This window comes from Peromyscus leucopus, chromosome 3 (assembly GCF_004664715.2).
Source record: "Peromyscus leucopus breed LL Stock chromosome 3, UCI_PerLeu_2.1, whole genome shotgun sequence".
NCBI lineage: Eukaryota > Metazoa > Chordata > Mammalia > Rodentia > Cricetidae > Peromyscus > Peromyscus leucopus.
Window position 1 is genome coordinate 138,946,048 of NC_051065.1, and position 18,395 is coordinate 138,964,442.

General features: G+C 44.3%; 1 protein-coding gene across 2 annotated transcripts in view; it reads right to left on the minus strand.

The window, feature by feature from the left end:
- The window catches only part of Borcs5 (BLOC-1 related complex subunit 5), a 77,908-nt gene extending 62,444 nt beyond the window's left edge, over nucleotides 1-15,464 (minus strand). The window contains exons 1-2 of one of the 2 annotated variants that reach the window (XM_028894457.2): nucleotides 15,188-15,456; nucleotides 11,973-12,116 (exon numbers count right to left, since the gene is read on the minus strand). In XM_028894457.2, coding sequence (XP_028750290.1) covers nucleotides 11,973-12,116; nucleotides 15,188-15,245 — 202 coding nt within the window. In that variant the 5' untranslated portion in view covers nucleotides 15,246-15,456. Of the gene's footprint in view, nucleotides 1-11,972; nucleotides 12,117-15,187 lie in introns of both variants that reach the window. The other variant, XM_037204051.1, reaches the window with a different exon arrangement.
- Nucleotides 15,465-18,395: the final 2,931 nt, after the last annotated feature.

Below are 18,395 nucleotides of genomic sequence, written 5' to 3' on the forward strand. Positions count from 1 at the left end.
CTGATGTGGAGCAAAGGGAACACTCCTCTATTGGTGGTGGGAGTGCAAACTGGTAGTCACTTTGGAAACCAATATGGCAGTTTCTCAAAAAATTGGGAATTAATCTGCCTCACGACCCAGCTATACCACTCCTGGGTATATACCACAGGACACTCCATCCTACAACAAGGATACTTGCTCAATTATGTTCATAGCAGCTTTATTTGTAATAGCCAGAAAGTGGAAATAACCTAGATGTTCCTCAACTGAAGAATGGATAAAGAAAATGTGGTAAATATACACAATGGAGTATTACTCAGCTGTTAAAAAAAATGACATCATAAAATTTACAGGCAAAATGGATGGAACTAGAAAAAAAAATCATTCTGAGTAACCCAGACCCAGAAAGACAAACATGGTATGTATAACTGTAAGTGGATATTAGCTGTAAAGGATACTACAAAACACAGACCCAGAGGGGCTAAGTAACAAGCAGGGTACAGGGGGGATGCATGGATCTCCTGGGAAGGGGAAATAGAATAGATTTCTCCAGTGGACTGGAGGTGGGTGGGGATGGGATCAAGAGAGATCAGGTGGAGGGGGTGGAGGTAGAGAGTACTGGGAGAGACAACTGGAACTGGAAGGCATTTTGAGTGTGAGGTAAAAACCTAGTGCAATGGAAACTCCCTGGATTCTACAAGGGTGGTCCTAGCAAAGACTCCTAGTAATGGGGGATACTGAGCCCGAACTGGCCATCTTCTGTGACCACGCAAGGACTCCAGTGGAGGGACTGGGACACCAACCCAGCCATAAAACCTTCGACCTACAGTGTGTCCTGCCTACAAGATGTGCTGGGGTAGAGGGGGCACAAAACTTGTGGGAGTGGCCAACCAATGACTGGTCCAATTTAAGACCTGCCATGCCACAAGAGGGAGCCCAGGCCTGACACTGCCTGGAGAGTGAGGAACCAGAGGCTGGGCGGCCCAGAGAGACCCAGGATAGAACCAAACACGACTGTGTGGGAGGGCAGCAATTAAATTATCCCTAATGATAGTCTGCTATACTTGTAGACTGGAGCCTAACATAATCGTCATCAGAGGGGCTTCATTTAGTAACTGATGGGAACAGATGCAGAGACCCACAGCCAAACATTAGGTGGAGCTTGGAGAATCCCTCAGAGGAGGAAGAAGGATTGTGGGGCCAGAGGGGTCAAGGACACAGAAACACAGCCCACAGAATCCACTAAGCAGGGCTCCTAGTGGCTCCCAGAGACTGAAGCGGCAGTCAAGGAGTCCGTGTGGGTCTGACCTCCGTATGTCAGTTGTGTAGCTTGTTCCTGCGGGACTCCTAGCAGTGGGGCAGGGGCTGTCTCTGACTCTCTGTCTGCACTGGGGAGCCCCACCCTTTTGTTCCCTCCTACTAAGTAGCTTCATCCAGCCTCGATAAGAAGGTTTGTGCCTAGTCTTATTGTAACTAGTTATGCCATTTGGTTGATATGCCTGAAAGGCCTGTTCTTTTCTCAAGGAAAATGGAGGAGGAGTGGATCTGGGGGTGGGAGTGCTGGAAGGAGAGGAGGGAGGGAAACCTGCAGTTGGAATGTGAGAGAAGAATAAATAAATAAATAAATAAATAAATAAATAAATAAATAAATAAATAAATTACAATTTAAAAAAAGAAACTTTCAGTCATGCAAAGAAGCTAAGGAAGAGGACTTGTAACCAAGGGAATGTTTGACCAAAAAAAAAAAAAAAGCACAATAGAGAAAAAAAATGAATGAGAAAAAATATAAATGCATTTAGATTTTCGAAACAGATAGTATGATAAGCAGACAAACAAGAGTTTCAGGGTGGTTATCTAAAGATGAATAATACAGAATCTGATTTAAACACACTTTGGATGAACTACCACCCAGGCCCAGAACCAGGACTATGAGTTGTCCCACGCCATCATCTACCTCATCTAAGAACTGTTGGAACGTGTGAAGGGGACAAACGTACAGATCCCAAACAGTAGGATCCCCACAACACAGGACAACAGGAAGTCCAAGAGGAGTCCCAGTGAGAGCTGGCAGAAGCCAGAGGCCTAAGCCAGGCCAATGACTTCTAGCAAGAAGACTTGCAAGTAAAGATGAATGGACTAAAGGGGAAACCGTGTGACCCAGCGGGCCACACTGCAGCCTCCACGACAAGTCCCTCTCTCTCTCTTCTTTGGTTTTGTTTTGTGTCTTTGTTTGGTTTGGTTTTTTGGTCTTTCTTCTAAATTTGGTTTTGCTTTGGGGGATAGGTTGCAAGGGCAGAGGGTGGATGTGAGGGGACAGAGGGATGAGTGGGATCAGACTGCATGATGTGAAACCCACAGAGAACCAATAAAAGTTAAAAAAAACTCTGGATGGATTTAGAACAGTATTAACAAAAGAGAAAACAGACTATTAAATTTTGAAACATAGCAATGAAAATAATCAAAATAAGGTAAGAAGGAAGCAGACTAAAATGAAAAACTGGAAGCGGTACCAGGGCTGGCGATGGAGCTGGCGATAGAGCTGGCGATGGAGGCGGGCGGCACTGTGCTTGTTTGCTAACGCCCTCAGGTCTGAGCCCAAGCTCGAGAGAAAGAAAACAACCAGGAAGGCTGGGTGCTAGGAGCAGCCTGCAACCCCAGCACCTGAGGCAGGAGGACACATAATGCAAAGCCACCTGCCCTACATAATGACTTGTAGGTCAACCTGGGCTGGGCTATATAGCAAGACTCTAAAGACTCTATTTAAAGGAAAAGAAAAAAGGGGGAAGGGAAAGGGGGGCAAGAAGGGAAAGGAGTCAATAATAGCCTGGGAGGAAATATCAAGTTGTCCAACATAGACCAACTGAGTCTCACAGGAAGGAAAATGTGGGGGCAAAATATTAAACGAAATAACAGCCCATAGTATTTAATTAAAACAAACAGGTATGAACAGGCCAGTGAGATGGCTCAGAAGGTAAAGGCGCTTGCTCTGCAATTGGTGACCTGAGTTTATCCCCAGAACCTATGGAAAGGAGGAAGGAGAGAACACACTCCACAAAGTTGTCCTCTGACCGACATACATACATAGTGGCATATTGCTGACACAAACATATCACTCACACACACACACACACACACACACACACACACACACACACACACACACAATCTAATTAAAAAGACAATACATGGTACATACCAGTGTGAACTCGTTATTTTTAAAATATAGGTAAAAACAAAAACAAGTGCATTCTGGTGTTAACTATCTATATTCAGGTAGATACATATACATATATTTCCTAGCTAAGTCCACTGAGGAGATGTGAGGATGATTCCTCGATGTTACCTTCCACTGGAAGACCCAGGTCATACTTTGAAGAGTGCCTGACTCTAGCGGTAGGGTCAGACAGGACAGCATGATACTGTTCCAGAAACTAAGGATGTGTTCAAGGAAAAGCGGGAATTCATCAAGGGACATGAAAAACTAGACTAAAAAAGTGTGCAGCCAAACACACTTGGAATACCTGAAGAATGGAAATAATCACTTTACTTGCAACAAAACAAAACAAAAGAGGAGTCCACTGTTCTACGCTTACTTAAATAAATGAAAAAATAAACAAATGGGAGAAGAGAACTCTTCCTTATAATAGAATGCAAGCTGGCCACTGTAGAAGGGATGATAGCATAAGAAAGGCATTGTGCGACCATGACAATACAATTAATTCCAACAAAAACCCTCAAGCTGGGTGAGGTGGCACATGCCCTGATGCTAATCCTAGGCACATGGGAGGTGGAGACAGGAGGACCATGAATTAAGGCCAGTGTTGGTTATATAGTAAGTTAGAGACCAGCCTGGGTTACATGAACATCTATCTCAAAAAAAAAATAACAATAATAATTTTTGAAAAAGTACACCAATCGATTTCATAAGCAGTAAAGAGAGTGGATTGGAAGATGAGAGCCACAGTCTTGCTGGATCTGTTTAAAAACAATGAGTGCTTTTTGTACTCATTCTTTAAGGATTTTATAAAAACCTGGATAAAAATGACATTTTTCAGCTGACCTACACTGCAAGATACACTAGAATTTTTAGACTAAAAAGAAAATGAAATCAGCTTGGCATGGTGGTCCATGCCTGAGGCAAGAGAACTGTTTCAAGTGAGGCCAACTTCAACTACAGAACAAGATGCTGTTAAAAAAAATAAACAAACAAAAATAGGGAAAAACTAAAACAGAATGCTAAAATATTCAATTGATCTAAAAAGGGCAGAGAAAACATATGAAGGAACAAAAGCACAAGGCACAAATAAAAAATAAACTAAATGGTTGATTTCAGTTTCAATAGTCAGATCAAGTTATACATGATTAAATGGCAGACTGTCCGACCTAAGATAAAAGCAGCAACCTACTATTGAGTTGGTTGTCTATAAAACATACACTTTCAACATAAAGGTATAAATAGATTAAAAGTGGAAGAATGGAAAGAGACTATACAGGTATAAGAATTAAGTAAAGAAAGCTGAAGAAAACAGACTGCATAATGGGGCAACAGCAAAGATGGAAACCTCATAATGATGAAAAAGGTCACTATGCAACCATTAGTGGGACTAATAATAGACTCCCAAACTACACAAAGAAAAATCTGGCAGAAAAAAAAAGCAAATTGGCAACCACAGCTGGGTATTTTATACTTCTCTTTTAGTAAATGATGACAATAAATAAATCAGAAAAGATATACAATGTGTGTGAACACTATTAACTATGCCTTGACCCAATTGATACTCAACATTTATAGAATCCTTTCTCTTCAAGAAGACATTCAAGATGATAATGAACATTATCATCTGATTTCAAAAAAAAGTCTCAGGCAGGGTGCAGTGGCACACGCCTTTAATCCCAGCACTCGGGAGGCAGAGGCAGGTGGATCTCTGCGAGTTGATGCCAGCCTGGTCTACAGAGTGAGTTCCAAGACAGCCAAGACTGCTTCACAGAGAAACCCTGTCTTGAAAACAAAACAAACAAACAAACAAACAAACAAACAAACAAAGCAACAGTACAGGGCTAAATAACCAGCTCATAGCTAGAGAAATAGGACAAAAAATTAAAGTTAACAATACAAACTTAGAATCGTCTTGATGTCTACATTTCAAAGTACTTAGAATCCTTAGAATCGTGTTTCTCCAAAAGAGCACTAGGCAACAATGCATGCGGAGGAGAACAGAGGTTAATAAGCAGCCAGAAAACCCTACCAGCATGGCCATGAACAGCTAGAAAAAAACTAGCATCATGGGATTGGAGCAGAGTGATGGCACCAAAAGGAAATTTATGAAGTGGGATGAAAACCTGCATTAGATACGAAAAAGAAGAGGCAGCTGTGGCCTGAGGAAAAATGCCAAGCACAAAAAGAGAACAAGAGTAATTCTCTACAGAAGCAAATCAGTGGAACAAGCAAGGGTGGGACGGTCGGGATGGCGCAGTGGGTAAAGGCGCTTGCTGCCAAGCCTGCCGACCCAAGCCTGATCCACAGTGAGGAAGAGAACTGACTCCTGCAAGTTGTCCTCTGACTTCCACTCACATGCTGCAGCATGTGAGTGCCCTGTGCGCATGCACACACTAAAACAAATAAGAACTTCAAGAGCGGCAAAAGCAGAAGCATATAGTGACCATTTAGTAAGCAGGTCTGGAACAAAAGAGCAAAACAGGGTAGCTAGGAGGGACAATGGAATCTAAACAAAGCAATTGTTAAGAGCCTTTTCGTACATATCTGAACTAGAGAAAAAGGTACACTAAGCCGGACAGCAGAGGAAAGGAAGTCCAGAAGCCAAGTAAATGTGTGTGGGTGTTACAATAGAGGGCAGCCATCTCTGAGATGGGCTAGAAAGAAACAAGGAAGAGCGCAGGCCCACAGGCTTGTGAGTAAGAGCAAACCACTGAGGCTGCCGGAGATGACTTCAGCTCCCCGTCGACTGAAGCAGCTCTCCACCTGGTATTCCCTCTCCCTCGTTTAGGCTGGGTCTTTTGGTGAAGAGCTCATGTTGAAAAGCTTAACCCAACAGCTACTAGACACATCAATAAATCTACAAGGTAGTCAGGAATAAGCTACCAACTTTTCCAACATGGTGTTTGAGAGAAACTGTATTTAGAATCAATCTGTCCTTGGAGAAGACTTTAAGCTATTCAGAGAGGACTGTGCCTCTGATTAAGACCCATTCTAATAAAAAAAGAAAGTTAGAAAAATAAAAAAGATCCATCCTCTCAGCCAGTCCTTCAGTACACCATTCTCCAATTCAGTGATGTCTGGCAGCTGGTAGAGACAGCTCTCTGATGAATTCTGAAACTTTCCATCTTTGAATGACAGAGGAATGGTTGGGAAGAGAAATGATGGAGAAACTGATCCTAAGAAACCTCACTTCCTCTTGTTCTTTCTCATCTTCCCCCAGCTGAGTATAGTTCTCAGTGTTCTCAGTGTTCCAAGGGCCTGAGACTCTTCACTGCCGATCTGTGTGATTGGGCTCCACCAAGAAGAGACAAAAGGCTGCCTTTGTTTCTTCGTTTTTGTTTTCCTTTTCATTGTCTTTTACGCCCAGGCTTGCTGCAGCTACCTTTCTGCCTCTGCCTCCTGGTGTTAGGACTACAGGCATGCACCCCCTCACCCAGCTCTGCCTCCTGGTGTTAGGACTACAGCATGCCCCCCTCACCCAGCTCTGCCTCCTGGTGTTAGGACTACAGGCATGCACCCCCTCACCCAGCTCTGCCTCCTGGTGTTAGGACTACTGGCATGCACCCCCTCACCCAGCTCCAAGCTCTTTAATAAATCCAAATCCACTTCACTTGCCTTCTGTTCTTAACACCCACTCTCCAAACACCCAACAAAGCTGCTCAGTGTCACGTAAGCATCTGTGCTGTATAAGCTGGACCTTCCCGGGTGGTAACAAGGACGGTCCTTTCTTAGGCTGTAAGACAACCCCTTATGTTATATCCAAGGTCAGGAACAAAAATGGCAGGTCAGTCACAAACAGTGTTGTGTGTGTATATGCATCTATTCATCCACTCAAAGTGAATAGGATATTTTTGTAACTTTGACATAAAAACAATATTGCATTTCTCTTGCGAATGCTTCATTCCTATAGAATGATATAAAACAGTCAGCTTCATTTAAAAAAATGAGTGGTTGAATTCTAAGTAAGAAATGTGTAGGGCTTATTTAATTCATTGGAATCTTAGTAACGTACATGAAATCAACAATTTGCCTCTGTGTTCTGTCATGGCCACATTGCTACTTTCTAGTTTTCTTCCATTTCCTAGTAAGTGTTTTACATATGAAAATAAGTTGCTAACTCCGAGGTTATTATGAAAAAAAAAATAGAAATTCTTTGATTTGAAAAAGTAAGAGGAATAGATATTTGTATTGTAAAGCATAAATTATACCCTGTATATTTATGCAAAAGAGTTAAAACCAAAGAATCTGCTTGCTTATTAAAATGCAAACATTACCTCAGACATACAAATAGCCCCAAACTCGCCCAGTCTCTGCCTCTGCAGATCACCCACCAGCATTAGATTACCTCATATGACATTATGGAACAATAGTGAACTCTGTAATAGTTGAATATATTGTTTTGAAAGAATAAACTGTCATTAACTTGAATAAAAGCTTTCTGGAATCAAACCTGGGGGGTACAGCCTTCACTGGGTGGCCTTTTTTTTTTTTTTAAACTACTTTAAAAAATTGCCTCATCCTGAAAGCAAGCGAGGCAGGGAAGGGGATGGCAGTATAAAGGCAACAGTGATGAGTGGCCTGCAACTCCTACAACAGCCCAGCAGGCAGGGGCCAGAGCTTCAAATCACCAGGCAGAACAATGTCAAAGCAGGAGGCTCTGAAACCAATTTGGCACCTAAAATCCAAACAAGCTCACACACACACCACACACACACACACCACACCACACACACACACACACACACACACACACACACACACACACACACCACACCACACACACCACACCACACACACACACACACACACCACACACACCACACACACCACACACACACCACACCAACACACACACACCACACCACACACCCACCACACAACCACACCACACACCCACACACACACCACACCACCACACACCACCACACACCACACACACATACCACACCACACACACCCACACACACACCACACCACCACACACACCACCACACACCACACACACACACCACACCAACACACACACACACCAACCACAACACACACCACACCCACACACACACCACACCACACACACACCACCACACACACACCACACCACACACACACACACATACACACAAACACCACACACACCACACACACACACACCACAAACACACACATACACACACACACACACACAACCACACACACACACACAACACACACACACACACACACACACACACACACACACACACACACACACACACCACACACACACACCACACACACACCACACACACACACAACACAACACACAACAACACAAACAAACACAACACACAAACACACACACACACATACACACACACATACACACACACACACACCAACCACACACACACACATACACACACACACACACACACACACACACACACACATACACACACACACACACACACACACACACACACCACACACACACACACACACACCACACACACACCACATACACACACACACAACACACACACCACCACATACACACACACCCACACACACACACACACCACACACGTGCGCACACACACACACACACACACCACACACGCGTGCGCGCACACACACACACACACACACCACACACGCGCGCGCGCGCACACACACACACACACACACACACACACACACACACGCCATCTCCCTGGGACAGCTGTGATTTACAAAACGGACTCTGCTACATGGGAACAAGTCCCACTCTACGGTCAGCATGTCCCATATCACCTGAAGATGGGCTGGTGACACGACCAGTGATAAGAGGCCAGGAATTTAAGGTGAATCCCAATGTTTTAATCTATAAAGAAAAAAACAAAATGGCTCTCGTGGGGAAGTACTGAGGGGAATTGGACACTTATCGTTAGTCTGCTCAGTTTTCCTGTCTGCCTGTCTTTTCCAATCACTATCCAAGGGATTCCTTACTCACAAATGAAACACAAGCCTCTGTAAAGACCGCTTTTGTTTGTGCCTGTGGTCTGGGCACAGCCATACACTGCCATTCTAATTGAGTGACCTCTCTATCTTCCTTAGCCAAATCCAGATACATACTCAGAGTCACCTGCTCCTCACCGGCCTTCCTCTCCTCTATAACTACCTCAGTGTAGTTAGATGGTGGGAAAGTCCTGATTACAGCCTAGTTACTAAGGTAATCAAGTCCAGGAGCATCATTCTGCAAGGCACTCACTTATATCCCATTATCACTCACGTTCAAGGTGGATGACCTTAACTCATGTTAGCTTCCCTTAACACCAAGTCTTCTCCTAGATACTCTCCCTACTAGTCAGTTTATTCTCATGTGAATCATTTCAAATGATTAAACAACTGTTAAGTATATCTTAAACCCTGGTTTGCTTTTAGTGTTTCCCAGAGGTGAAAAGGTCAAGAATAAGTCACGGAAGACTATTGAAGGACTGGAAGACTTTGGGAGTGAGAGGATGGAGAGAACAGGAAGCAGGCATGTGGAAACTGACTGTGGACAGTACTCCATGCAGATCCAGAAAGTGTGTACAATATCAATATCCAGCTGTTACATTTCTCAAGATTGGGCAAGTCTATGTGAAGGGAGAAATTTCATTAATGTTGGCTTCATTGGAGAATCACGTTACTCCGCAAGACAGGGAAAATGAATGAGAAGATGGGTAAGTAACAAAATACAATATGTTCTCTTATAGAGTAGAGGGCTTATCAAAGTCTCATCTCATGGCCAGTGCAGGGGAGAGTGAAAACATGAACGGTCTCATTTGTGAAGCAGACGAATTGCTGGGAAGAATACGATATATAGATCACCTGGATGTGCTCTTTGTTTTTGTTAGCTGCATCCCGGAATGGTGTAATTAATGTAGGACCTGACGTTGATGAAGAAGTCTCAAGCAATCTCTTTCTGCCAGATGTCTGATCTTGCACAAATCACTTAAACAAACTCAATGATGCAAGAATTACAAGAATGGTATGTGTATGTATGTATGTGGGGCCAGGGTACATTTTAATATAAATAGCTACATAAGATGCTTTATTCGAGTCTGTTATACCAGTTTGCTCTTGTCTGGTTGTTTGTCAGATCTAAGGTTCATACTGAAACTTACTCCCCACAAATCATAGGCTAATGGGATTTGGAGGCGGGACCTTTGGAAAGTAACCAGGAGAGGATGTGGCCATGAAGGTGGAGCCTTATGACTGTAGGAATGGCTTTATTTGGAGAGAAAGAGAGATGAAGTTAGCAGCTTGCTCTGCCTTGTGAAGTGATAGCCTCCTCTGGGTCATGACCCAGCAGGGAGGCTCTCAGCAGATGCCAAGAGGATGCCAGAGCCATGGTCTTCATTGTGAAGTGTAAGGTAAATTAACCTCTTTTCTTTATAAATTTCTCAGGCTGTGATATTGTTATCGAAAAAAAAAAAGAAAGATTCAGGTTAACTAAGCCACAACCCTTATTTATGCTCATTATTGCTTAGGTTTTATTTGGGGTGTTTTGTTGGGGGGAGAGGCAGGGAATCTGAGTAACTCACATAGCAGAAGCACCATCCAGTTAATAGAAAATCATTTCCAGGAACAGGGAGACAGTTCAGTCAGTAAAATGCTTCTCATGCAAGCATGAGAACTTGAGTTCCACCCCCAGAAACCACATAAAAAAGGAAGTGGGAGCACACACTTGTAATGCCAGGCCTAGGTGTGTGTAGACAGGCACATCCATGATGCCAGTTGGCCTAGCCTAATTGGCAAGTCCCAGGTCCCAGTGAGAGACTCTGTTTCAAAAAACAAGGTGGATGGCTCCTGAGACCAGCACTGGAGGTTGACCTATGGCTTCCAAACATGTACACACACACACAACACTCTCACACCCCCACACAAAAGATAAAGAAAATAAACTCCACTTAATGGGGAAATACGAGAACAGTAAAGTTATGGTCGTCATATAAAGCACCTTGAAATATGCTAATCAGGTAGGTAATCTCTCCTCTCATAAGCATACTTTTCTCTCATGCAAAACAGTTGCCAGAATTAATTACCAGTGCATCAGTGGTGACAGAACTTTTCTATGAGTCTGAACCAGTCAGACCATACCACAATCTAGATCACAAATAATGAAAAGCTTTTCATGGAAATATAACAGGGAAGGGCCACCTCCAGTAACACTGATCCATTCATTAATTTACTTGATCCTTATTTTATATCAGGTTCTATCTCGGGTGCTGGACTTCGATAGTGGAAAGAAACAGAAAGTTCCTGTCACATTCTAACAGAAAAATACAGACAGTAAACCAGCTGGGCTGGCAAGATGGCTCAGTGGGTAAAGACACTAAACCTGACCTGATCCCCAGGACCCACATGATGACAAGAAAGAACACACTCCTCAGAGTTGTCCCTTGACCTCCATATGCAAGCTCTCTCTCTCTCTCTCTCTCTCTCTCTCTCTCTCTCTCTCTCTCTCTCTCTCTCTCTCACACACACACACACACACACACACACACACACACACACAGATAAATGAAAAAATGTTTTCTATTTTACAATATTTCAGAGGTGGTTAAGTGCTACAGAAAACAAAGAAAAGGCAGGGAAAGAGACTCCAACTTCAGACAGAGCAGTCAAGGAAGACTTTTCAGAGAAGATGCCAATTAAGGAAAGACCTAAGAGAGACAAAAGAGTAAGGCATGCAGATTTGTGGGGAAAGAGTAGCAGGGCCATATCTAAACCTTCCCGGCAAGTCCAGATAATACAGGGTATAACCTCTCACCTTTTAAAAGGGGCTGGAAGGTTGGAATCTCTTGCAGCTTGATGACATCAGGATCATTGCTGACATTCCTGGAGGCCTGAGAACCCTGAGCTACCACCACGATGTCATCCATCTTGGCCCGATGTTTAGCTGGAGAGGGGGTCACTGCAAATCAAGTGACACAGATCAGGAAGTGCATGATGGGAAGCCACCACTGTCCACCAACATTGTCACTAGAAAGAGTAGTTCACAGTATACAGAGATTTTTCTGATCTTGACATACATGCTTCTCGTCAAAGCCATCCTTATTTAAAATGATAAATTACTTCTCCCAAGAGTGGTATTGGCTACTTTTTGTCTTTGAGATGTTGAAGTGGATTCAGGCTTAAAAACAAACAATAACAGCTGAGTGATGGTAGTGCACACCTTTACTCCCAGCACTCAGGAGGCAGAGCCAGGAGGATCTCTGTGAAGTCGAGGCCAGCCTGGCTACAGAGTAAGATCCAGGACAGGCACCAAAACTACACAGGGAAACCTTATCTCAAAAAACCAAAAAAAAAAAACCAAAAAAAAAAAAAAACCTAAAAGCAAATGCTAGTGTGGTGATGCACACCTTTAATCCCAGCACTCCGGAGGCAGAGGCAGGCAGATCTCTTGTGAGTTTATGGCCAGCCTGGAATCCCAGGATAGCTAGAGTTACACAGTAATACCCTGTCTCAAAATAAATAAATAAATAAATAAATAAATAAATAAATAAATAAATACATAAATAAATAAAACTAAACAACAAAATACTATGAGGGAATGTTATTCAGCTGGACATAGTGGCTCATATCTCCTTCCTCGAGGTAGAGACAGGAAGATAAAAACTCAAGAACAGGGGCTGAAGATATGGCTCAGTGGTTAAGGGCTGCTCTTCCAGAAGACCTTGGTTCAAGTCCCAGGACTCACATGTTGGTGAGAAACCATTTGTAACTCTAGTTCTAGTGGATCTCGTGCCCTCTTATGGCCTCCTCAGACACTATATACATGTAATGCACAGACATGAATGCAGGCAAAACACCTGCACACATTATAAAATAATTTACAGCGTTGGGAGCGATAGATCAGCCTAGAGTACATGAAACACTGTCTCCAAGGAAGAAAAAAAATGAATATTTTTACGTAGTGGGGGCTGGCATAGGCAGACTATGGAATTTCTATTTTCTTTCTTTTTTGTGGTGCTAAGGAACGTAACCAGAGCTTCTCGAATACTATGCAAGTGCCCTACCACTAAGCTAAGGCCCTAGCCCAGGACATTAAAAAAACCAAAACTCTCAAACATATAGAAACATATAACATGTGTGAAACTCTTGCATAACCAAGCATTTTATTATTCTACACACAAAAGCATGGGCAGATTTTTTAAATATTTCCTATATGTAGATTTTTTTAACATCTCCTTTTTTTGATTGTCCTGATCTCCTGATATATGTCCATAGTTTACAAATGAAGGAACAAAATTTTCTGGGACTTGTCCAAGGCCAACAGCCCTAGAAACAGAGTTAGGAAAGGCACTGAAGTCTCTGGGTCCTTGGGGACAAGGACCCTTCTTAGTGACATAGAATGCAAAGCCAGCCAAGTGTGCTGAACCGAGCCAGTTTGGCCAAAGCCTCTGGTTTCAAACCCCAATGATAAGTCTATTCCCAAGGCTCCAGTGAGCCTTAGTGCAGCATGACTGGGGCAGCATTCAGAAAATGGAAGGGACTTCGGGAGCATGTCGATTTCAGGTTCCTTGGGAGGGAAGAGGTGCAATCCTCCAAGGATTCCCTAGAACAAGACTTCTCACCCAAATATTTTCCTGGTTGGAACAAGAATGAATCCTTAAAGTGTCTTATACTCAAAGGTTCTAGTAGGCAATAGGTATACTCAGGCTCATCAGTCAGATCTGAGGATACCACGGAAGTACTCCGCCTTCTGGAAACTAGCCTCTCCTGATGCTTGGAGTTTGTCCTGGGGAGGGTGGCTGGGAGGGGTGTTCTACCACTTTTATTGCTTTTCAGAACAGTTTATCCTGGCTTGGTAATCCATCTAACATTTTTACAAAAGCAGTACCAAAACATCTTTCCTGTTATAAATTACATGATTCCTCCTTTCCCCAGACTCCAAAGGAAAGGGGACTTCAAAGCATTCTAGTCCACCTCTATTATTTTATGCATAAAATGGATAAAGATGTGTGTAAAAATGGGGCTACTATAAATACTACACATAAACATGTGTAAAGCAAATTCTATTAGAAATAAGTCTATGCGGTTGGTTCTTGAATGAGCAACTGTGTTAAAGGACGCCAAGCTCTGTCCCCTGAACTATGCTTTTGGCGGGGCATAGAGGCAAGAAAGTCAGAGGTGGCCATCACAGCGATTTCGTTATCAACAGACACGACCCTCTGGGTCTTCCAAGGAAACACAGCAAAGCTAGTAGATGCAAGTTCCCAGACAGCGGGTCTTGAGGAATGCCCTTCAGCATGAACCATCCCCTACATCTGTTAGCTTCCACATTTCTGAGTGGCAAATGTTACCAAGTAGAGAGCCATTCTGAAGATTCTTTTTAGGTCAGGGGTCTTGACTAACGAGGCCCTGAGCTTACCCAGTCTAGTGCAGTTTCAGAGGTTAACTAAGTGAGTAACAAAGAAAAAAAAAAAAAAAAAAAGACCAAATGGTTTTCAATTACTACTGCTTTATTGAGCACTCACTACAGGTCTAGCACAATACTCTTCCAATTTCTACCTCAAACGCTTAGAGAAAGCTAAAAAAATGTGGACCACAGAAAATACGCCAGACCCTGCCTGCCATCTGACCAACTTATTAAAAACAAACAACAACAACAACAAAAAAACCACAGCCCATGACACCTGAGTGAAAAAGCAGTTTCTGGAAACATTTACACCCAAACATTGAAGGCGACCGCCCAGCGCTCACAGGTCCCTCCTAAAAGGGAACCTCGACACCCCGTTTTTTTCAGGAAGCCTGATCTTAGAGGTTCTGGGTAGGATCCATCCACAGTGAGCCAAATCTCGGCGTCAGTGCCGAGTCCTGGAACCGAGCGTTCACGAGGTCGTCTTTTAAAGATCAGGGCGAAGCTGAGCGTGCCGGTTTAGGGGACCGGGGCTCGGGGGAGGCCACGCCTTCTCCGTGGTCCGGCCCACGGTGGGCCGCCGGCTCCGCCAGCAGCGCCCGGGCGGGAGGTGAGGCACCGACCTGAGGCGTTCAGATCGCCGGGGCGGCTCTCGGCCTCCGCGCTCTGCTCGCTGCCCATGGCGCCGGCAGCGGAGGGACAGCGGGGTAGGGGCCGGGGAGAGCGGGGAGGCCCTCGGGCCGCAGGCGCGCCGCTCGCCTTCCCGAGGGGCGCGCTGACAGGAGGCTCGGGGCACCCGCGGGGCCACGACTGTGACCGGCGGGCGGCGCTGCTGTCATTCACTGGCTCAGACGCCGCAACTCGCGGCTTCCGGGACGCCGATTGGCCGCACCGGCTACGCGTAGCCGTCAGTTCCGGGTTCGGAGGTCCCGCCCCCAAATCCGAGGGGCGGGGCGGGGAGACGCGCGCTGGAGGTTGGGGCGGCTCGGTCTTAAAGGGCCAGGACTCCTGAAGGCCAGAGGTGTCCTTTTCTACCAAAGACGGTTCCTTTGAGAACCAAGGTTAAGCACTGTAATCCTGATGATTTTCGAACAACTTTGCAAAATGGACTGGGTTTTTATTTTTGAGATAGGACCTCACACTATATGTATCCCCCTGACTCAATATGGGATTATAGAGGTGAGCCACCTCCATAAATACCAAAATAGGTGTTTTCCCCCGTTTTACCAATGTAGAATAAAGGTGGTCTGTAGACCTCGAATTTCAATCCACACTAGTACAGAAGCAAAGCTCTTTTCTAAACTTTGAAAACAGGGGGTTTAGCAGTGGGCAACCATACAGAAAATGCCAAGACACTGTAAAGAAAGGAGCTAGAAATGAGAGAAAAACTTTAAGTGCCTGCTGCTTTACATCTCTTGAACGGGAAGTGCACCTAGGCACTGAGGCTCTTGATGGTTATTGACAGGTCACTATAGAACTACCAATGGCCAGGAAGATGTACAGATAATACAAGACAAACTGCTTGTGTGAGCAAATCCAATATACAGGTAGTAACCCAACGCCTTGGGGGGGAGGAAGGGAGGGGAGGGTCCCTCAACTGCTTCAACAAAGTACAAGCACCTATCTCTATGATATATGCCTGTGTTGCTAAAATTCCTTCCCTAGGGGAAATATAAATACATCTACACCCTCCTACAGTCCCAACTACCACCAAAGTACATTCTGAGGAACCAATAAGTTCATTAGGCTTATTTACAGAGCAATGGGTGAGGCGGAACCATGGATGACTTAAAAGCGGCTTCCCTGGAAGCTCAGCACCCAATATGGGGATCACTCACCCACCCCTCAGTGTGTAAATAGAGCCTCCCCCCTTCACCCTCTGCCTGTACGCTCTAGCCCCACCCAGAGAGAGTCCTCCACCCCCAAGGCCACCTGCAATTAAGGCAGAATTGCATACCACTGGTTGGACTGAGTGGCTCAATCCTCAGTGTGAGGGTTCCATGATCCCCCTCACCCCCTCTTTCCTTCCAAGAGGAAAGGTCACAGTCAGCAAGCCCAGCTGTGATTATCTTTGGTAAGCAGGCCCAGGTGGAATCCTGAAAATGGCACTGCTTTGGGTCATGTCCTGTACAACAGCCTGTGATCCAGCACTCAGAGATTGTGGTGGTGGACGCAAGAGGATCAGGGGATCAAAGTTCCACTCGGGTACACCTACTAAGTTCAAGGACAGCCTGGTCTACATGAGACCCTATCTAAAAACAAAAAAACAAAAAACAAACAAAACAAAAAAACAAGAAAATGTCCTAAGACTTTGTGTATAAATATAATCCCAGCAGGGCCAAATGAAATACTGGTTCTTAACTTTCCTCTGCCGTAACACAAACATGCTCCCGATTTCACGTCATTTAATTTTTGCAACTCTAAGGCCAATAAATATGAAATTTCCAAAGTTATCAGGTGGTAAGAAGTGGGACTATGGTTTCAAAACTGGCTCTTGCTTCAATCCCCTTTACAATGCAAATAGATTTTCAAGTTCAGTATTTTGTAGGAATATGAAGATAGACATAAAATTTACCTAGAGACCAGCATAGGCTCCTAGAAGATAAGAGATTATTTTGATTTGTTTGGGGTTTGGTGTGCTGTGTGTTTTTGAAACAGGATCTCTCTCTCTCTCTCTCTCTCTCTCTCTCTCTCTCTCTCTCTCTCTCTCTCTCTCTCTCTCTCCCCCTAGCGGGTCTAGTATTTGATACACGAGTTCAGGTCAGATGACCCTCCTACCTCAGCCTCCTGAATGTTGGGATTACAAGTATTACTTTCCTCCTCCTCCTCTTCCTCGTGGTGATATTTTGTTTGTGCTCTAACAAATAAAGTTTGCCTGGAGATCAGAGTGAGGAGCTATTCGCTAGAGGCCAAGCAGTGGTGGCACATACCTTTAATCCCAGCACTTGGAAGGAGGAAACAGGAAATGAATTGGCTGGGTGGAGAGAGGAAGTGATGAGGTGGGGTGGAGACAAGAGCTCTACCCGTCTTTCAGTCTGAGGATTCCTAGAGATAAGACGAGGCTGTGGCTTGCTCCTTTGTCTCTTTGCTTTCAGCATTTACTCCAATATCTGCCTCTGGGTTTTTATTATTAATACCAATTAGAATTCACACCACTTCTTCCTCTTCTTCTCCCTCCTCTTGCTCTTCTCTCTCCTCTTCTTCTCCTTCCCGTTCCTCTTCTTCTCCCTCCTCTTCCTCTTCTTCTCTCTCCTCTCCTTTTCTCCTTCTTCCTCCTCTTCCTCTTCTTCTCTCTCCTCTCCTTTTCTCCTTCTTCATCCTCTTCCTCTTCATCTTCTTCCTCCTCCTTCTTCTAGACTTGATTTGGAGCCAGGAATAGGGGCAAGTGGGTTGAAGTACCAGTGGACACCAGAAGAGGGCACGAGAGCTCTGGGAACTAGAGGTACAGCCAGTTGTTAGCTACCCAATGTGAGTGCTGAGAACTGAATTCAGTCAGGCCTTCTTCAAGAGCAGTACACAATTGTAACTGCTGAGCCATCTCTCCGGTCTTTGAGGTATACACTTTAAATGGGTGGGTGTAATGTAATACGGAATTTAGTATGCCCTCATTTGCTGACTCAGCGTTTACTGGAAACCTGTCAGGTGCTAGGCACATGTTAGAGGTAAGAAGAAAAGATTCAGCGAGATGTAGCCCTCCTCCTCCTTAAGAAACCTACAGTTCATTGACGAGAAAATGTAATGAGTGTTTGTAAGTTTTCTTCATTTGAGATTGGTGACTCTTATCACAGCAGCAATATCTGTTACATATATCACTTTCATATATATGAGTCA